A 22524-nucleotide genomic window follows, 5' to 3' on the forward strand; every position below is an offset into this window, starting at 1 on the left:
TCAAAACACGATTAATATAACATTGTAGTTTGTGCTTCGCATCTAAAACTTTATTATATTAGTGTTTGTTACGAATACAAAGTCTGCATTTTTTTTTTGACATTGTTTGTTTTTTAATATGAGATTCATTTTTTTTAATATTGCTTGATTTTGTCAATATGAAATACTATGTTCAAAACACGATTTATATATATATATGAGACTTGGGTGGGACGAACACTGCATTCATTTATGGTACCAAAAGTAATATGAATGGTACTTTTATGTTTGGCCCATCTATTTAGTACATATCTTTGACCTATTTCTATTAAACACGTGTATTGCTCTTTATTTTTTAGCAAACCACACGTACTCCTCTTCTGTTAGTGCTCTAAAAAGTGAGCTTATTGTTCATATTCATGGAACTTGGAAGGCCTCACAATGTACCCTCTGTACCCACGACCTCTTTCTTTTCTTCTTTTATTTCTTTTCAATTTCTCCTTCTTCCAATATTCATGTTTAAGTTTTTTTCCAATGTTATCGTACGTTCTCCCACGAGAATGTTTGGATTTTTTGTTTTGATTTTAGATCTTATTTGCCGATTTTCCATTCGATTGGTTTGATTTTTCTTTCGATTTTGCTGATTTATTAGGTGTTTGGGTTGAAGTAAAGCTGCATGTACTGAATTTAGAGTTTATTGGATGTTGCCGCTGCTGGTCCTTTTGGTCCTTCTCCTTCTCCTCTCCATCTTCCCTATTTATGGGTTTGTATTTCATATTTTGTTTTTTAATTCTTGGTTATTGAAATCTAGTGTTTCTTCCTCTTTGTTTTTGATGTGGGTGTTTTTCCAATTTTTTTTTTTTGTTGTTTAATGTATGTGGACCCATAAATTTTTTATGGTAGGGCCCACAAACGGACGACGAAAAAGTGCACTAACTGTGCTTCTATATAATAGTAATTTTGAAGGACTCGTTCATAGTAGAATTCAAACTGTGGATACTAAAAGAAAATATTATAATTTTGTCCCTTTGTTTCAAAATAAAGTAAAATGTAAATATAAAAATACAAAGAAGTAACCTATTGTACTTATAAAAATAACTTCGTTCATTATGTATTATTATATGTAAATTAAATACTTGAATATCTCCGACAAGAATTTTATGCTAATCAGTTGGAGAATGAAAATATTTGCCGCATGGACTATCTCAAGAACATAACTTTTACAAATTAAATTTCTCTGTTTTAAACTGTTTATTTGATTAATTTTTTTTAATTATAAATTGATAACATTAATTATTTATCGGAAAAGGTCCAAAAATACCCTTGACCTATTCAAAAAGGCTTATAAATACCCTCCTTCTATCTTTTGGTCTAAAAATACCCTTCCATCCACCTTTTAGGTCTAAAAATACCCTTAAGGTTTGTTTTTGGCTCAAATATACCCCTCAAACTAACAAGTTAAAATTAACTCTTTTAAAAAGCCAAATGACAATTTGTAATTGGTCAATAATAAAATTTCGTAATTTAAAAAAAAATCAAGATTTAAAAAAAAGATGCCAATAATAAATTGCCAGTAATTTAAAATTCCAGATTTAAAAAAAAATTGCCAATAATAAAATTCCGTAATTTACATATTTTTTTTTAAAAAAAATTGTGTGGCAACTTAAAAATTAAAAATTAAAAATTAAAAAATATGAACGAAACTGTTTTTTTTTTTTTGCATTTCGTGAATTAATCAACGAAATATGTTTTTTTTTTTGCATTTCGTGAATAAAAAAACGAAATAGGAAATTATAATTTTTTTTTTTTGCATTTCGTGTATTAAAAAACGAAATAGGATAAAAAAAAATTATTTTCGTTCATATAAAAACGAAATTGGAAAATTGGACAAAATATATTTTCCAATTTCGTTTTTATATGAACAAAATTAATTTTTTATCCTATTTCATTTTTTAATACACGAAATGCAAAAAAAAATTATAATTTCCTATTTCGTTTTTTTATTCACGAAATGCAAAAAAAAAAAACATATTTCGTTGATTAATTCACGAAATGAAAAAAAAAAACAGTTTTGTTCATATTTTTTAATTTTTAAATTAAATAATATATGTGTCCAATCACAAAATGCCATTTGGCTTTTTAAAAGAGTTAACTTTAACTTTGTTAGTTTGAGGGGTATATTTGAGCAAAAAACAAACCTTAAAGGTATTTTTAGACCAAAAGGTGGAAGAAGGGTATTTATGAGCCTTTTTGAATAGGTCAAGGGTATTTTTGGACCTTTTCCGATTATTTATTCATGTTCTAATTTCTCTAATCATTTTATGTAGGTCCTATCCTACAGAGTGGTATACTGTTTGGAAAACAAAAGTTATAGTAGCCTTTGTATGTTTTTTCAATTTATTTTTCTTTTTGTGATCTGGTAAAATATGAGAAGGGTATAGAAGTACAAATTTCTTTCTTTTAAGGGAAAATTTCAAATATTTATCTACTTTTACCACTGAAAAATCAAATAGTTAATTGTGTGAGAAATAAAAATATAATATTCATAAAATAGAGATGGAGTTACGTTTCAAAACTTACGTAAACAGATATAAATAATATTTTTGTAATTTCTTTTGGAAAGATAAAAGAATAATGGTATATCTACAACTAAAGATCTCAAAATGGTTCTTGTTAAGAAAAATATTTGAACACATCGAAGTATCGAACTATACAATTATTTATGAGGAGAACGGAAAGAACAAAAAGTACATGTAAACTAATTTATGGTTATTCATCATATCAAATAATAGTAAAAATATTTTATGGATTTAATAAAATGTTTTTCGCACGAGCATGTTCACTAGTTTTCATATATTCAGAAAAAAATTAAAAAGAAAAAGTTGACGGGTTGAAAACAACAAATTATACTATGAAGGGCAGAGTGAAGAGGGGCAGGTTGAAGTATTTGTGGATTTATGTGGGTTTGTCCCGCAACTGCAGCTTAACGTTTGTCATCCCTATTTTCACATTCTGGAGCTGTGTAGAAGAGAATTGTGTTTAAACATAGCATGTTTCAACTTTCGACTTTTGTCGCTTTCTTTGTTTTCTCTCTTTTTTATTTTGATTCCATTTCTTTTCTTTTTCTTTCGTAGAGCTACCAAAACTATTTCATCCATTTGAATTTATGTAGCTCTGTTATTCAACATGAGTTTTAGAAAAAGGAAAAAGTCATCTAAAACTTATGGGTTGGAAACATAATATGCCTAACAATGGAGAAAACATGATTACCGTCCAGACAAGCAATCAATCGAATGAGATTAGAGTATATCTTATTCTGGGAGAGGAAATAGATCAATCTGTGGAATCTTTCCTAAATCATTAGTCTTTCCCAAATCATTAACTCAATTGGTTATCATTAAACATACGGCATAGACCTTACTCTAGTTTTTGGATTAGTATTTTTAGGAAGGAGTATGTCTGCGTGTTTCAATGAATAAATCTAATTTAGCTCTACATCATAAGTTCATCATTGATGATGATCTTCGACTCATTCTGCATCTACAAAATTTAACCTACATTGTTTCAGCTAAAAGCTCAAACTTGAGTCATGGAGTAATGTTGTTTAATCATGGAGTAATGTTGTTTAATACTTACTTCTTATTGAATTATAATATTATTCTTTTCATTATTGAATGTCTACCGGAGCCATGCTAGTATGTGTTTTCATGTTAAAAAATAATTTGACACTTGTAAAAGTTATATGAGATTTAATTTTACTTTTCTATTATGATCTCTAATACAATCCAATCTCCTTATGACAATATCGTTCGTCCTAATATTTTTTTATTGATATAACAAAATATTATTATATAAAACATATATACTAGAAAATCAATTAAAAAAATCTTGATTGTTATAGTAATTACTTTCAATAATACGAAAACTGTCACTATGGGTAAAAACGTAACCATCCCACTTAATTGGCCTTAGTGAACCTATTTGACCATGAATAATTTTCACTTTATTTTCTGAATTTTATACCGATTCGTTTTTAGACATACAATTGGTACAGTTTTTCTGAGTGTGAAAAGCTTTAAATATCCGTTTTCATATTTTTCAATCCAAATCACTCATAAATTTTTTAATATTTTTTCAAATTATATTCATATATTCAAACACAGTTCCAATTTTCAAATATCATTTTCCAACTTTTTCTCAAACTTCACAATTTTTTTATGTCCAAACGCCCACTTATAATATTTTATTCGCCCCAAACACCAATTATAAAATACTAACAGAGCTCTGTTTTGTCTTTAGTGTATTATTTTTCTGCAAAATAGGAGAAGCCATAACAGAGGTAAGATCTTCACTGGAATAATATTCCTTTTCGTTTCTGTCTTATTTTAGCTGTATGCATTAATCTACTTGATAATTGTTCCATTCTCAGAAATACCCAATTCATTTTTCACCCATGTAATATGGATTTCCAACTTTTTTTAGTTTTCCCGAAAATGAAATTAGTTAAATGAGGCCGAGTTTTTGAAATTTTATATTAATATTCCATGCAGATGTTTGGTCCATGAAATATTAATATAAAATTGGACTAGTCTGAACCGGTTTTTGGAACTTGAAAGTATTTTGAAGACAAATTTTCAAAATCTGATCAAATCTCATGACCAAAGAAGATAAATTTTCAAATATGATCCAAAATCTATAGCCAAACGCTAACTTAGAGTTGGAATTGAATAGGGCAGAGAGGAAAAATTTTCAAACTGGCTTTCTAAATCTTTAGGTATTTGGTTAAGATTTGAACAGTAACTAAAAGCCATACTGCAAAATAAGGCAGCTTGAATCACTGACTGCAAATTCAAGAATCCCTAATGGAGTTGTTGTTTGAAGAAAGACCAATATAGTTAGCTATGCTTTTACTTTCTAGCATGTTGGTGTTAGAAGAATGGGAAAGGAGCTGCAGGTATTTGAAGCAAAATTGAATTAGGATGGATATTCTGTTATATGGTGCAATTGGTTAAAGGGTGTAGGGACAAATTAAGATACAATTTGATTTTGTTGTTCACAAATTACTTGACCATACTGTTATATGGTAGCGGCTGCGGTTCCCATATCATCCCAAAAATAAAAAAAAATAAAAATTACTTGGCTTTTTAGAGACGGTCCAAAAATAACACGTATCAGTAGTTTATATTCTTTTTTCACTGATTGGTTACTCTTAAGTCTTAATTCGGAGTGACCATTTGTAATCAAACCATGGAATCAAATTTAACTAAGTAAACAACTCGTTAATGTAGTTCTCTGCTGAATCAACGTTCTTTTCTTTGGGTATGGTAAAAATTTGATATAGGACTGTCCAAATAAATTGAACTAAATTAATGGATCAGCACATTTTACAATTATATAATTTGAAGTTCACTTTGTATTCATTTGGAGTGTGTGTTATCATAATCTAGCACTGGGCTCATTCATTACATTTTGGCTGCTCCATAGTTTGAAATTGAACCTGTAACTTTGTGGGTACTGATAAAGTTGAGTTACACTGTTCCCTTAACGTGCCCTCTTGTCTTCAACTTTTAAGTCGTATCTCTATTTTTCAGTTGGAACTGGTAATTAACTGATTGAAAATAGAACTTCACCTCATGATTTCTTATTTATAGAGCCCTTCAAAGAAGTATATCTAATAGAACTTCACCTCATGATTTCTTACTTATAGAGCCCTTCAAAGAAGTATATCTAATAGAAGCGCTCTTTGGAATTTGATTCCAAATCCCTATACAATTTGAAACAAAAATGATATGACCTTTACTATATAATGTAGTGCAACTTGAATGGGTGATTCTTCAAAGATCAAACTGGAGCTGTTTTAGCTTTTTTCCTTAAAATGCCAATGTGGAGCTCGGATTAAAGAAAATTACTAGGTTTTATGATGCAGGAATTTCTAATATAAAGTTCTTGAGCTATCATTGGAAGAAGGTATTGGGGTGTGCAATAATTCAGTCTACTTTTTTGCAAGTGCGTCTTGAATCCTGATTTTCTTCTCTATTTATATACAGTTACCAATTTTATAATAGAAAACTTTTATGCCAAATATTCCAGAAGTCCTAACATTTTCAGAAAGTTCAAGCTATTTCAAGGAAGAAACCAAATATGGCTCAAGCTCTGGAATTTCATCGTGGGCAAATTGAAGCTCTAATGCGTGCAATGTCTGTAGCAAAAATCATTAGAGAAGATAAGGATCCTTGTATGATTGAAGAGGTACTAAAGCATGAAACCTAGCCATTCTACTTTAATTTTTCATCTATACTTATTAGTTTCCGTATATTTGTTAGGGTCTCTATTTGGGGTCTTTAGGAGCTGCCAACAATAAAGATGCCCTCAAAAGATTGAATCTAACTCATATTTTGACGATTGCCAGAGAATTAAATCCTCCTTATCCAAATGAGTTTGTGTACAAAGTCCTTGCTGGTAGGAAGTTTCTTACTTTGTTTAATATAAGTGAATTGTTTTGAAAGTGTCTAGAATATATGCACGTGGTAAGAACATCTGTATCCTCAGATTGTATAAGTCAATGAGTAATGTATGATCCATTCCTTACGTTATGTAAGAATATTTAGCAACAAGTATACTTGAATAGAAATAAGAGAACAGGAAATACCATACCACACCCTACGTTGTGCACATTAGTGCTGCTGCTGTACTGTTCTTTCCTTCCTGTTTCCCGTCTTTTGTCAATCACTTCTCTTATTGCCAAACCACCCTTAGTTTTGTTTGTAGTGGTCCTACATAAGATTAAGTAAAATTTCTGGTTTACTATCTAATTTGGAGAAGCAGAGAACTCTTGTATAGCAACATAATGTACAACTTTTCCTACCAGAGCCTTCTTGGAAGTTGGAACTATGCCATTTTACCTCCCGTACCAACTATTTTGTCAAATTTCTTCCTTATGACAATGCCTAATTATAATTTTGCTTCACCTTCATCTTCATCTGCCTAGTAAAGATTAAAACTATCCAATTTGCCTTATCAAGAAAAAAAAAATGGATTTATAACATTCCAATTAAGTGAAGATAAACTGACGCCTAGATTTCTCTTTTAATGAGATTGCTGAATGATTTATTAATATTTTCAACTTCTTGCATATTTGGGGCAGTACATGACAGAGTTGATGCAAATATTTCACATTACTTTGAGGAATGCTTCGATTTCATTGAAGAAGCAAAAGGACAGGGTGGCGGTGTGTTGGTGCATTGCTTTGCAGGAAAATCCAGAAGGTGATTTCAAGCATCTTTGCCTGGATCTTGAAATCATGGTTTCATATGAGGGAAAGCAATATAAAAGAGGGGTGCTTAAAACTATACCGGCTCTTAATAAGTTTGTACTAAATTTAAGCCAAAGTAGCTGCTCTCCAGCTTGCTTTGCTAATTTGCTACATATAATTAAAAGAATAACAACCTTGTAAGTCAACAATAGAAACCTTAATATTCCGTCTTCAGCTTGATACTGTAAACTAAGGCAATATTATGGAGCTAGCTTCCAACCACAACTTTTGCTTTGGAAAGGGGGTGGGCAGGACAACATTCGTCCTGGATCAGCAAAGTGCCTATGATATAATTTTTTGACATTTGTATTCACGCTGAACTCTAGAATCTTTAATCTGGATATGCAAGTTTCTCCAGCTTCCATGCATGTTTTGTGCTCTTCTTCCGAATTCTAATATAGAGGTGTAATGCTTCCAAAATTAGAACTTTGAAAGGATGAATTGTTATCGTCAATGTTTTAAAAATTATGCTCATTTATGTTTCTTTTGATGCAACAGTCTATGTTTATGACATTACTTAACTGTGTAGGGTACTTCAACATAGACCTGGTGAAGTGGAAGATTTAGTGAGTCACTATTGCAGTGCTGAAGTTGAACATTTTTAGGCTTCTTTAAAAGTTAACTGCACAAGTTTCTTTGTTGTCGCGAGACTCTCCTGTTACTTGATCATCTGATCTCTATCAAATCCCTCGTAGCAATAGTAATTATATCCTTCATGGCATGCAATACCTTCAGCTCGACTTCTTTATTACAAGTACAATATAAACAGGATTATGTGTGGTTTTCTTGGTATCAATTTGGTTAATGGATGAAATTTTAATATGAAACTTCTTTACCCATATGGCATTCTATTCATATTCATCAATCTGCTTCTTGCCCTTTTTTAGTTGATATTATGTGGTCTGGATATTTGAAGGGGAGCCACTGGTAAAGTTGCCGCAATGTGACCAAGGGGTCATGGGTTTGAGCCGTGGAAACAGCCTCTTGCAGAAATGCAGGGTAAGGCTGCGTACAATAGACCATTGTGGTCCGCCCCTTCCCTGAACCCCGCGCATAGCGAGAGCTTAGTGCACCGGGCAGGCCTTTTTATCATGTGGTCTGGATCTTAGGTTGGCTTCAGTAAAATTGTTTATGTCTTTATATGACTTGAATCAGCTAGCTCTTTGTAATATACTTTTTATGTCATGTTAAACTTACCTATTTCCTTCTTATACCATGACTGTGTCATTTTCTCTAATCTTCAATCGACACTTCAAGAACAACAGTGAAAAAGGAAACTGAGAAAGAACTTAAAATTTATCTTGTTTTCTTTTCCTGGTGTTCCTTTTGTATAGTGAGATTTCTGTTTTATATCAGAGAATCTTTTATGATTTATTGTTCTATGCTTTTGCAGTGCAACCATAGTCATCGCTTATCTGATGAAAAAGCATGGTATGAGCCACTCCGAAGCTTTTCAGCTTGTCAAGAGTAGAAGACCAGTTGTTTCTCCCAATGCTGGTTTTATGACGCAGCTGGAAAACTATGATAAAACCCTTAAAGGTACAGCTTATTGTTCATTTTGCGGACGAATTTTAGTTATCTCATTACTATGATGCCATTATCACGTTGCATCTGTGATTATTGATGATGAAAAATGAGGATTACCTATGTTAACAAACTTCTGACTTATATTAAAAATATTATTTATTACTGTTGTCAACTGAAATCAAAATACAGCCAGCGGACTTACCTAAATCACTGAAAGGAAAAAGAAAAAAAGTACAGATGCAGTTTTCTAAATTGTATCTAGCAAAACCATGCTGTTGTTTCCACTTCAACAAACACGAACTTCCAGACAATCAAGTAAACTCCCAAGTGAAACAACCGGTGCTAGTGCCTTTTGTTCTGTAAAATCGTTTACTCCACCCAATAACAACAAATCTCCCAAAATCTAAGGTATTTCATGAGTCAAATATACATGCAACCTTTTTCGGGTTCGCAAAAGAAGAAATGAGTTGGCCCGCTGTTCATATTCTGGTTAAATGAATTTGAGTGTGCTGTACTGCCTATATACCTTATATAACCCTGTTAATTTCTGAGTTGCTGCCATCACAATGAATCTCAACCGCTCCAGTAAGTTGATCTTTTCCTATAAGTAATTTTACTAAATAATGGGAAAAGTTTTGGTACACAAGTTGTATACCAAAAAGTAGAGAATCTACATAATATGATTCTCCATGAATAACACCCAATCTTTTATTCAAATTGAAACCTCAAGAGTGCACCAAAAAGAAACAAGGAATGAGAGGGTTTTCCTCAAATATACATACTCGTTCTCTATTCCGTGGAAAGTTCTCCTAATCTCCTTCGACAACCCACGTGAGTGCTAGTGGGGCAATGTCCCAGGCTCTCTGACTTCTCTTTCTTCTTCTAATTTTTCAGTGGAACCTGCTCCTTCACTGTGCCCGGCATCGCTCAATGCAGCCCTAACCATCTTAAAAATCTCACTCCACAAGCAAGTCGCCACCAAACAAAGTAAGAGGAGGAGGTCCACAGCTTCACTTGAACACTTTGCACATGAAGCACCAGTTGACAATATGTAATCCGCCTTTTTTTCCCCTCCAAGTTCTCACCTGTTGCTCCCTTTCTGCCAACAACAACAATAACAACCACATACCCAGTGTAATCTCACAAGTGAGGTCTGGGGAGGGCAAGGTGTATGCAACCTTACCCATACCTTTGTGGGGTAGAGAGCTGTTTCCCATAGACCCTTGGCAGGTCAAGTGAAAAACCACACTTTCTTGGTACCCGAGGAATCCAAACCAATAAGTGCGGAATCTGATTCATCCCTCACAAGATACTACTTACACATTCCCAAGGACCATGTAGCATTGGATAAGGACCATAGCAGTACATTGCAAAATCAGCTTTTCTATTTGGAACCTCTTCCTTGTGTGGGGTTTGATCAAATAAACACGGAAAGATCCACCAGAGGGGTGAAACTTCAATATCTGGCATTTGCATGCAAATGGCATGACGACCGACCTAGCAAAGCTGCAAATTCTCTCTCAAAACAGCTTGCGTCTCCAAAAATCAGTAAAGGGCAGCCTGGTGCACTAAGCTCCCGCTATGCGCGGTCCTGGGGAAGGGACAGACCACAAGGGTCTATTGTACGCAGTCTTACCCTGCATTTCTGCAAGTGGCTGTTTTCACGGATCGAACCCGTGATCTCCTGGTAGCAACTTTACCAGGTATGCAAAGGCGGCTCCAAAAATCAGTCTCCAGAATTAATAGTTATGAGTAGTATCTTCCCTCAGGCCAAACTTGTCAGTACCTTGATGAATCATGTGACTTGTAAAGCCCTTGATGTATTAAAGTTATGATGTATAGATTTGTTTTACCGGGGAATTTTTTTCATCACCATGATCTCTTAGTCTCTTGAAATATTAATCGAATTCAAGCTCCTCCGTATTTTCTTTATTTGACAATCTTTCTATCTGTTCCATAGACATTCTGAAGGGTTGGTATTTAGCTGCTTATGTTCCTCCATAGTGCTGAGATACTTGGATGGACATTCTTGCATGAGCTAAAAAACTGCTACTTGTGGTTTCCTTTATATAATGCTGTTGAAAGCTAGTTTCTAGTGTTGTGAATATTGATGATGATGGATCTTTTGCCTGGATTAGGATCACTCTTTTCACAGATTCATTTCGTTTGCATAATCCCCTGCTTGACAAAAGAGGGAAACATGTGGAGTTGATAAGATTAAGACATTCTACTTTCTTAGGAATGGACATTCTTCATGCTAACATGAGTTGCTTGCTCAAAGAAGTAGCTGATAACTGTCTTCTAGGTATAAGTTGGTCGAACACAGTACTAATTGTGCTCAGTGGAGTGAAGGGTCAAATCTACAATTCTGGTTTTGAATGTTATATGATTAGGTAGACGGTTATTGTCTGGTTAACTTCAATCTTTTTATCCTGCATTATACTTCTAGATCTTTTTTTCTTGCATTCATTAGCTAGTTGAGCTTGCAAATTCATCATTTTAGTATGTTTTCAGTTCATTATGTTTCTTAACATCTTTTCAAAAATGCAGGTATGAATACTCCAAATGTTACGATGTAATGCAAGATTACGCACCATCTTGTTAATTGAATTGAACAGTAAGAATTGTTTGATAAACAATTATAATGATCTGGAAATTCCTTTGAGAAAGCTACTCCCTAGGCAGACTGAAATGTTCTTCCACTGGAGAATTTTAAAATTTTGGTTCATGTTAGCACCATTGAAACTAGTTATTTCCTTTTTATTTTGTTCAAGAGTAGTCTTTTTCTGAAAATATAAAGGTCTATCATTTGATGCATAAAAACAACACTTATTCGCCCTCCCCCTGGAAATTACTTGGACAATTAACTTATTGAGAATTTCCAAAGAACCATGGGCTGCTATAACAGGCACCAAACCAGTTTTGACTTGACTGATCGAATTTTCTTGGTATTTCTATCTCTTCTTAAACACGAAACACTTGAAACCCAATGCGGTTCTTAAATAAATGTAAAATATAATACGATAAAATAATGAATAAACTTAAACTGTTTTTTTCCCCCTGAAAATGAATCACTTTTTTGAAAATAATATCGTTCTTATTTTGTGCCAAACTTAATACAAACATGGAAACTATAATCTGACTAGCATTGTCTCAAACAAGCAACTGCCGGTTTTAAAGGACAGACTTTTCGGCTAATTCCTAAAAGAAACAAATAATACATAAATGAGGGATCTATGAATACTCTACGAAACGAAGCGGAGCGAGGCAATTCTTGGCTTGTAACTTGCTCGTCTACAAATCTTGTACCTACATTGACATAAGCTAATATAGATGCCAAGTAAATGGAATGTTAGCGCACCACATCGATACTTACTTAGTTTCATGATCCTTTCACTAACACTGGAGCAGGGCTCAAAAGAAAACATGAATGCAAACGAATTATTAGTCTAATAGCAATTTAAGTCATAAAAGCATTTAAAAAAAATTCTAAAATTTTATATAGAAACACGGGGAGTACCATTCGATTATGACATTCCCTATTTTTGTTATAGTGACCATTTAATCAGCATGGGGTTGACCCCAACACGATCGACTGGACCATGTTCTTGTGGTGCTGAACCGTTTAAGGTTCTACTATGCTCGCGTTCTATGTCTTACCAGGGCATTTCTGTCATAGTGCACAAATCAATAGTACACTAATCTCCTACTCTGATGAGTAGTTTTGGAGTTAATCATAACCAACTATGACTATGAAACTTTCTCAGGAATCTAAGGAAACTCTCAACAATTAACTTATTTGGAAAGAAAAAAAAAAAGAAGAAGAAAAGAAGCTTTTTGTGACCTTTTTGGTCTAACTCTCTTTTGAAATTCTTTCTAAAACATTTTTGTGTTCTCTTGGATCAAATTATTTTCTATAACTATTATTTTATCTCTTGAATCAGATTTTGTTCTTTTAACATGTCACATAATAGTTTATAAATCATTATAGTCTTCAGAACACAATATAAATGTAATGATTCGAATTGAATTGATCACAAACACAATGTAAACGAAAGAAATGAAAATTTTATTGATAATATTGGAAGGTTACAAGCTTAACACTGTTATAATGCAACAACTTAAGAACTACAAACTTGGGACAATCTTCAATGGCGGAATACTCGTGATAAAAGAAGAGAATGATTGTGATTTGTGAGGAAGATGAAGTAGAATTAGGTAGGAAGAAGAAGAATTTGATAGTCTGTTTGGCTAAGCTAAAAAAAAATACTTTTCAAAAAAACACTTTTGGCGAAAAGCAGTTTGTGTTTGGCCAATTAATTAAAAAAACACTTTTGAACAACAATTAGTATTTGACCAAGCTTTTAAAAAGTGTTTCTATTTGTATTTTTCTCAAAAATACTTTTAAAAAAAGTGCTTTTGGGCAAAAACAGTTTTTTTTAGCTTCTGAAAAACTGTTTCTGCTACTCCCCAAAAACACTTATTTTCTCCCAAAAGCTTGGCCAAACACCTCACTTTTTTTCAAATAAGCACTTATTGAAAAAATAAGTACTTTTGGGGGAAAAATAAGTTTGGCCAAACAGGCTATGAGAGAGATAAGAATTGTGTATCAGAAATTCGCTAAAATATTTTGCTCCCTGCAGGGTTCGATATAACAACCTCCTTAACTGTCCAATACAACGGAGCCGTTACATCAAGACGGCTGTACTTATAGCCTGTTTGGCCAAGCTTATAAAAACAACTTATTTTAAAAAGTACTTTTTTTCAAAAGTACTTTTCAAAAAAATACTTTTGACTAAAAGCAGTTTGTGTTTGGCCAATTAATTTAAAAAGTACTTTTAAGCAGCAATTAGTGTTTGACCAAACTTTTAAAAAGTGCTTGTAAGTGTATTTTTCTCAAAAGTACTTTTCAAAAAAGTGCTTTTGGGCAAAAGCTATTTTATTTAGCTTCTGAAAAACTGCTTCTGCTACTCCCTAAAAGCACTTATTTTATCCCAAAATCTTGGCCAAACACCTCACTTTTTTTAAAATAAGTACTTATTGAAAAAATAAGTACTTTTGAGAGGAAAATAAGCTACCCAAACAGGCTATTAATCCCATTCGTTCATTTAAGTGGCCACATGCGCCTCACGTGTTCACTTATTTGTTGAATTAGACCCACGTGCACTCCACCGACATAACCCTTTCCAAATTCGCTTCGACACAACCCTAACTCCTACACTATTCTTATTTACAAATGGATCGTTACAATAAGTGTAAAGAGAAATATTTCTTTTAATTCTTGAACATACTTTCTACTTATCATGACATAAAATATAAAGAAATTCTGGGTAAAGCACAATATGAGAATTCATCATCTAAACACATTCATAAAATTTCATGGATAATGTATGCTCTCTTGTTCCAATCGAAACACACATCAACTCATTCCGACATTTCTATACCTTGGATGCATGCTAATTGTGAGAAAAGAACTTTAGTAAAGACATTAACTCTACCTCAATATTTTCTCTCAGGCAAACATATGCTACAACCAATTATCACCCATTGAAATACTTGAAATCTACATCGAATTTACTTGATCACATGACATCATCAACAACTGCCATAATTAATACATCTTTCAACCTTCAAGAAACCTAGGTCAAGGTTCGATCTTTGTAGGGTTTATGAGATTCTATTTTTAATAACAATTTCTACCCAATCCCACCCTTCATAATCTTACTTCATCGCTATAATTGAGGTTGGATTGAAGAACTTACCTTATGAAAGAAACCGCCAAAATCACTTCTCAACCTTGGCGATGGTTCGCTTGAAATCAATGAAGATCTAATGTTATTTCTTGTCAAGAATTGTGTTAATCTCATGAATCTAATCCTAAAGATTATTGTGGAACTCTAACCTTATAATTCGCTTGTATTTGGTAGGGCTTGGGGGTTGTTCTTCTCTCTCAATTTCTTCCAAATAAAATGTGGACATGATCTTAGAACCTCGAATTTATGTAATTACAACGCTAGCTTCAGGATTTGCCAGTCGCAACGCTTAACTTTTGTCCGATGTGATGGTGGTGCTCAAGGCTGCCAGCAAATATTTTTGAAGCGTCACAACGTCCAACTTTCAACCATTGGAATGCTAGCTGTTGTTTTTCATAAAAATGTCCAAATTATTTCCAAGGTCAGATTATTTGCAATTTGGTCCAATCCACTTCCAAACATTCATATTATTTTTCGAACTCAACTTTTGAGTGTTAAGCACTCTCGGGGAACCATAAGCACGTTATTAGGTTTGTATAAGCCATAGTTAGAGATAGAAATCTATACAGCCTTACATAAATAGTTGGCCTGATTCCGTGTCATTTTTTTGCACGGATTGCCCTTCTTTTAGGGTGGTCTTTAAATTTTGCCCCTCATATTTGTGGTCTTTAAATTTTGCCCTTCGCTTGGATACCTGAGGTTCTGGGTTCGAACCCCCGCTCAGGCATAAAATAAAAAAATAATTTCGCAAGGCAGGGCTGGGGGAAGTGTATGCCGGATCCGGCATAAAGTCCTTAAGGAAAAACTAAAGTTATGCCGGAGGGGGCATAACTTTTCCTTAAGGCATAGTTTAGTTATGCCTTATGGGGCAAAACTTTTCCTTAAGGAACTATGCCTTATGGGGCAGACTTTTAATTAAAGCATAACCAAAAGTATGCCCCATAAGGCAGAACTTTTTCTTAAGGTACTTTGCCTTATAAGGCAAACTTTTAGTTATGCGTTAAGGAAAAATTCCGCCTTATGTGACATACTATAAAAGTTTGCCCATTAAAAGTATGCACCCACCGACATAAACTTGTGAAGGAATTACCAAAGTTATGCCGGACCCGGCATACTTATGCCAAGTCTGCCCATAAGGCATAAGTATGCCGGGTCCGACATAAGTTTGGTAATTCCTTAACAAGTTTATGCCGGTGGGGGCATACTTTAAGGGGCAAACTTTTATGCCGGACCCGGCATAAACTTGTAAAGGAATTACCAAAGTTATGTCGGACCCGGCATACTTATGCCAAGTCTGCCCATAAGGCATAAGTATGCCGGATCCGGCATAACTTTGGTAATTCCTTCACAAGTGTATGCCGATGGGGGCATAGCGAAATTTAAACTCGGCCTTGCGATTTTTTTTTTTAATTTTGACTGTGTGGGAGTTCGAACCTGGAACCCATTGGATTTAGCCGAAGGGCAAAATTTAAAGATTTCAAATATGAGGGGCAAAATTTAAAGACCACCCCAAAAGAAGGGCAATTCTGCGAATTGCCCATTCAGTGTTTGCTTTTCTTAGCTGGCTGGTCATAAATTATACATAGACTATATACGGTTCGTGCGCACACACTCCAACTATATTTAATTTAAACAATTAAGCGTGCGAGTAGGGGTGTTCAAATGAAATCGAAAAATTGATCCGAACCGATAAACCCAATCAAATCGACTTAATAAACCGAAAATCAGCTCGGTTTGATTTGGCTTGACTTTAAAATTTAGAAAACAAATAACATTTAGTTTGTTTTGGTGTTAGACAAAAGAAAAATTAAACTAAATCGAACCAAACCGATAAATATACACATACTTAATTAGAAAGAAAAGTCTAGCACATTTGTTCCCTCGTTCATTTAAATTTAAGGTAAAATAGAATTTCTTTTCCTGAAAGTAAAATAAAATTAAGAAGACAAAAGTTAAAACCCAAGTTTTACGAGAAGTATATTGTGCTTCAAAGGTGTAAGGTCATTTGCCGGAGGTATTAGTATGTCATATTTGTTAATCATAATTCTCAATCCATGTAATAATATAATTCACATATATAAAATCATTAAAAAATTTCAATGATTTCAAATAAATAAATCACATTAATAGTAATTATTTATTAATCATAAAACGCTTAGTCTTGACTCTTAAGTATTACTACTAAATTCATATGCGATAAGAGAATAAGGCCATGTACTGCAATCAGAAGTATAAAATATATCTATCTATATCTATACTATTTTAAAACGCTTAGTCTTAACTCTTAAGTATTACTACTAAATTCATATGCGATAAGAGAATAAGGCCATGTACTGCAATCAGAAGTATAAAATATATCTATCTATATCTATACTATTTTAAAAGCGTGAATATAAATGTTGGTTGACGAAAATATCTTTTAAATATTGAGCGACATTTATACCCTTAATTCATAACTTTAACTTCTACTAAAAAAGGACATAATTGTCATTAAAAGGAGACCATAACGTAGTAGCAGATATACAGAAGTACTCTTTGAACTTTGAAGTTGAATGACATGGAATCAAATATTGGAGGCAAAAGCATTCACTTGAAGGATCTCAGTTCTAACTTCTAATAGATTAAATTAAACTCTCATAAAAACTAAATTTCCCAGAAATCAATATGCAGCAGACTTTTAAGCATAGATTGCAGCAAAATTATCATCTTTTTAGTACCGCTGAATGCTATAATCAATTAAATTGAGCACCATGCATATACAGCTCAGAAGTCTCGCTTTGTGTTTTGTGTTTAAGAAACTAATAATTTGATTACCATCTTCAATAAAATAATAATAAAGTTGAGATCATATTCTGATTTCAAATGACCAAACGCTAACTTTTTGCCTATATTAATTTCTACACCATAACTTATACATTAGATTAATAAAATAATGTCAACACTCATACCATATATATATATTTTTTTTTTATTTTAAATGACACGCGTTAAATATTTGGAATATTTTTTTCTCCTAAAAATATTTAGGAAAATTAAGTAGTTTTTTATTTAAACTAGGAAAGAACTCCTAATATTTAGTAATTTAAAATTTTAAGAAGATTTAATTTATATAAATCACTTGCTTAATATTGAACTTTGGAATTTACTGAAGTTTTATAGACAATTCTATAATGAAATTTAATTAAATAACAATGTTGAACGACGGAAATTTCTTAAATATTGGTCGACTTATATATTCTTTTAGTCTAATTCTACCATATTTTGATTGGATATTTTGGTAAACTAAAAATATCACTCATTCAAAATAGAATGTTAAACAAATACTACTTCTGAATTTCGGTCGCCAAAGTAATTAATTAAAAAGTTTTTGCTATTATGTTTAAATTTGTGTCCTACATATTATTGAGAATTTTACGACCATATCAATACTATGAGGACGAAGGCGTATGAGACTGAAAATTTATATGGTTAACAGTTGATGATAAAGAAAATTATAGTAATATTTAAGATTTTGAATTCAATTAAAATAGTGCTATCAGCATATTAGAATACAGACAGACATCATCGTTGCCCTTTCAAACATCTCAGTAATTCAAATTTTCAAATATTTTAGAATACTAACGAAAGCTAATAGGTTCTAATAGCAAGAATTAATATGACTAGATAGGTAAAATATAAATTATGTTAAATACCCGCCCCCTTCTCAAGTTATAAGTCGTCACTTTGATTTGGACAAAGCTTGAGTTTTGTTATATTTGAATCTGAGTAAAAGATGATTAGCATTATTTGTATCAAGATTTTGAAAACTCCATGTTGAACTTGAGATATAGATCAGCGTTATTAGTAATACAATAATATTAATTTGCAAAAGAAACTATTGGTCAACGTAACTCTCAAAATAATTTTATGTGATACGGGTAAATTTTAAATTGAGTTTGGTTTAATATTTATTGCATTCATGAGTAACTAACATATTTGTTTCTTTTCGGATTTATCAAATAATAATTTTTTTATTTGTCAGTTTGTTTTTGTTTTAATTTATCAACTTCTATTACATATTCAAGTTGCAAGATTGAAGTACACTATGTGTTGAATTTATTTGCAAAATGTATTTGATGTAGCGTCTGCATTTAGGACTAAACACGGTAGGATTGAAACACTATGATGTATAATAATTTTAAGGACCAAAACTTCTCATAACTGAGTTGTTGGTTAATATGCAAATTCACTTTAGATACTATCTAATTATAATTCTTATATTTTACAAAGGGTCTTTTGATTCAAAGCACATGCTAATAATTGAAATGGTATTAACGTGCGAGGCACGTTCGTAGAAACTAGTTAGTTTAAAAGTATGAATATAAATATTGGTTGGCCAAAATATTCCCTAAATGTTTATTGACTTTTATGCCCTTAAATATTTGTATAATTTAAGGATATAATTGTAAATCACCCAAGGACGGAATTCTTTTCTGATTTAAACTACACATACCCGACCCTAGAAAGTTGGTATTAGGTATAATTCTTTCCGGGCATAATTGTTTTGGATGGATAGAAGTTCATCTAAAACAATAATTGTCCGAAAATTAGAATTAATCCTCCACTTCAACATACTCAGAGAGACAAAGACTATTCAATTGGTTAACTATTTTGTTTGTACAAAAATAATAGTATAAGATTATTATATCGTAAAAGTTTAATTATTTCTTTTAAAAATCATTCTATATTAGATAAAACTGTAATATTCAAAACATTGTCTAATATCTAGGAATTTGAGATTTAATATTTCTCAAAATTTGTAATGAAAACAACTTGAGGAATCTTAGTTGTAATAGGAATGAATTCTTCGTAGACTTTTTCATTCTCTTTTACCTATTAAATAAAAGTTACCTTAGATTTAATTATTACCGTGTCTATGTTTTAATACTATGCAACTTTGTTCATGAAATTTATTTAACAAACGATCTTTGCTCATGGTGGCTTAATAATTTTATCACCAAAGTAATTATCACTGATTGTAAAGTCATTATCCCATAAAATAGCAATGTGGCACAATATCTCAAATAGTTAAAAATTAAAAAAATATGGCACAATATCTCAAATGGTTAAAATTTAAAGTAAAGACTTTTTTTTTTTTAAGAAAAGAAAGTTAAACTTGATTGGTATTAGAAGTCTACCCAAATTGATATCAGTCAAAACTTTAGTTAAATTCATATTTTCTTATTTATTTTATAACTATTTTGTCTTTTACATTTCTAAGGAATATTGATAAGGATCAATATATCTCAAATTTTGTTTTCTACTTCATTAGACACTAATTAATATCTATCTTATTACAAGGAATACTACTACCTAACATTTTTTTTGTCTGTGAAAAATTGATAGAAAATAATGTGCAACACACATTCGTAGAGACTAGTTATTATAAAGGTATGAATATAAATGTTAATTGACCAAAATATCCTTTAAATATTGAACGATTTTAATTCTATTTCTTTTGGACATACTTCTTAAACCTAACAACCTAAAACTATAAATCCACGTTAGTAGTGGACTAGTTATGGGACAATCCTATTACTACTAGGAAGTAGAAATATCGGACGTGGCCTTTTTCTAAATCGTTTTTTTTTTTTTTGTCGCGAAGCATGCCTAATAGGCTAAAAGAGCATGCCAATTTAGACATTTGGTCTGCTCATGTAATCTAAAATGCTAAATTATATGAAAAAGTAAGTCATAATTGCAATTTGCAAATAGTAAAATACACTTACATTTCAAAACTCATTGCCTCTTATACAATCTACCACTTTTTAAGCATGGTTTATCACTTCGTGAACCACTCAACAAAATATTCTCCCTTCAACAAGTCAATATCAAAATACGGTCAGCAAATAAACATAAACATTAAATAGGTGGATGCAAAATAAATAATCCTAAAATTAAACTAGGAAGTAGGAACTAAGTATTTGTTTAAGTAGATTAGGAACTTAATTATCTTATTCTATATATATTTTATAAGTTAGAAAGTCAAATTTATTAAAATAAATACTCCTTTGTACTATGTTTTTGTTTTTCTAAATCCTTATTGATTGCCTATATATGTACGTGTAGTTATTAATCGACTGAATATTAACGTGTGATTATTAACGTACAACGTACGTTCGTAGAAACTAGTATTATTTTAAAAACATGAATATAAATGTTGGTTGACCAAAATATCCTTCAAATATAGAACGAGTTTTATACCCTTACTATTAATATTAACATTTCATTACTAATAATCCTAATTCTATTAAACTCCCAGCCGTTACTAAACTCATTACCAATCCTATTTCAACTAACCCACCTTTACCATTACTATTTACTAATCCGTTTTTTCCTGAAAACTCATTACTAATCCTATTTCAACTAACCCATCTTATGCAGACTTTACTAATATTTATTTTTAATTACTAAGCATATTTCAATTGACATATCTAATAGCCGAGTTTTACAACTCCACTATACTAACTTCCTAATCCTATTTCGGTTGATCTTCTATAACAACCCCACTATTTCACACATTCTCCATCATAATTTTTTGGCATACTTCTCGAAAGGTATTATTTCTTTCCACTATTATACTTTTACCGCTTTGGCAACTGTCAATAGCTATTGCCAGTACAAATTGCCTCTCCTCATTAGAAATTATTAGATATCGTATTAGATAATAAATATTAATTTGTTTTTAGAGTAGATATGGTTTTGAAACTTCTTCGTAGTTATTACAGTTGTTCTGAAAATAGCAATGGAATCAGATTTGACGAAAGAATATGTGCCTATAAATAATCTTAGAAAGTCCGATGTTCAATGGGTAATGAAGGTATTGATCATTGGAAGAAGACCGATAATATGATATAAAAACGCAAGAGGTGATGGTTCCCGTATGCCGTTGATATTTGTGGACAAAGAGGTAATATTTGTTGTATATTTGTATTATTTTTCTTACTTATTCATATTTTCTTTATTCATCAAATTAATTTTTAAATAATATCATGGGTTGTGAATTTATAAAAGAAGATTCTCATACAATCAATTAAATAAAAGAGTATATTAGTTAGGTTACTTTAGTATATGTTTATTAATTTAATTTAGGTTAATTAAATAAATAATATTATCTAATTTATTATGATTGAGATTGACTGAAAATAACGTGCAACTGCACGTTTATAAAGACTAGTAGTACTAAAAATGCAAAACAAAACATGGCAATCAACCTTACACCTTATAGTGGATTAAACCCACTTGTTCAAACCACCATCTGCCCATGTGCAACCATTTTGAAAAAGCAAACATACTTGTAGGTTTTCACAAGAACCAGGGTTAAAACCCCGCGTCTAAAATTTGCCGCCGGAATAAGGTCACCGTTCGGCACAATTTTGTTGTTTATCAATTAGGTCTGATCCGAACTCTAACACGGCAAAAGAAATATCATTTTTTTTTTCCAATTCGAGGATTAAACTTAATTTTGCCGTCACACCAAGTTCATCTCACCACTATTAATTTTTCATGCTTCAAACATTAAAGCAAATTGAAAAAAAAATTACCATATCCATGTATAGAATCACACATACAAATATTTCATCTAGGTTATCTATTTAAATGCGAGCAGGCTCTTGATGCCAATTGATGGAATCCAGGTATACGCAGCAGAAGCAAATAGCCAGTAGCGAATTTGCATGTAATATAGACAACACATAATCAAAATATTAATCAAACATAAAATTGATACTTATAGCTTAAAGCTGCGAAATTCGTGTCGGCGAATTTCCCCATGGAAGAACGTGTAGTAACTTATGAAAAATCACCGCCCAGTTCTTATGGAATAAGACTCTTTATATAGACACATGTCTTAGGGTTTTTCTTTCCCAAACCTGCTAGGTCTTCCTTTTCCATCAAAAAATTGGATTCCATTTA

General features: G+C 32.0%; 1 protein-coding gene across 17 annotated transcripts; it reads left to right on the top strand.

Annotated features, from left to right (window-relative positions):
- Window positions 1–345: 345 nt before the first annotated feature.
- Window positions 346–11589, top strand: LOC132644994 (dual specificity protein phosphatase 1-like). 17 transcript variants are annotated; one of them, XM_060361699.1, is made up of 9 exons: window positions 2917–3275; window positions 4277–4318; window positions 5906–5985; window positions 6088–6228; window positions 7124–7244; window positions 7821–7857; window positions 8685–8830; window positions 9713–10521; window positions 11369–11589. In XM_060361699.1, the coding sequence occupies exons 1-8, from the start codon at window positions 3203–3205 to the stop codon at window positions 9871–9873; spliced, it is 801 nt and encodes a 266-aa protein (XP_060217682.1). In that variant the 5' UTR covers window positions 2917–3202; the 3' UTR covers window positions 9874–10521; window positions 11369–11589. The 17 variants fall into 17 exon arrangements, with proteins under 17 accessions (XP_060217683.1, XP_060217682.1, XP_060217687.1 ...); XM_060361704.1 differs by lacking the exon at window positions 11369–11589 and adding an exon at window positions 6303–6438 and having other exon boundaries at window positions 3072–3275; window positions 9713–9850; XM_060361703.1 differs by lacking the exon at window positions 9713–10521 and adding an exon at window positions 6303–6438 and having other exon boundaries at window positions 3078–3275.
- The last annotated feature ends 10935 nt before the right edge of the window (window positions 11590–22524 follow it).

Source organism: Lycium barbarum, chromosome 6 (genome assembly GCF_019175385.1).
Source record: "Lycium barbarum isolate Lr01 chromosome 6, ASM1917538v2, whole genome shotgun sequence".
Lineage (NCBI taxonomy): Eukaryota > Viridiplantae > Streptophyta > Magnoliopsida > Solanales > Solanaceae > Lycium > Lycium barbarum.

Coding starts and splice junctions, on each gene's coding strand:
- LOC132644994 (XM_060361695.1), top strand. CDS start 3,203: ATGGGTTGGAAACATAATATGCCTAACAATGGAGAAAACATGATTACC. Junction 3,276..4,276: donor GACAAGCAATCAATCGAATG/AGATTAGAGTAT, acceptor TGTTTTGTCTTT/AGTGTATTATTTTTCTGCAA. Junction 6,229..6,302: donor ATCCTTGTATGATTGAAGAG/GTACTAAAGCAT, acceptor TATATTTGTTAG/GGTCTCTATTTGGGGTCTTT.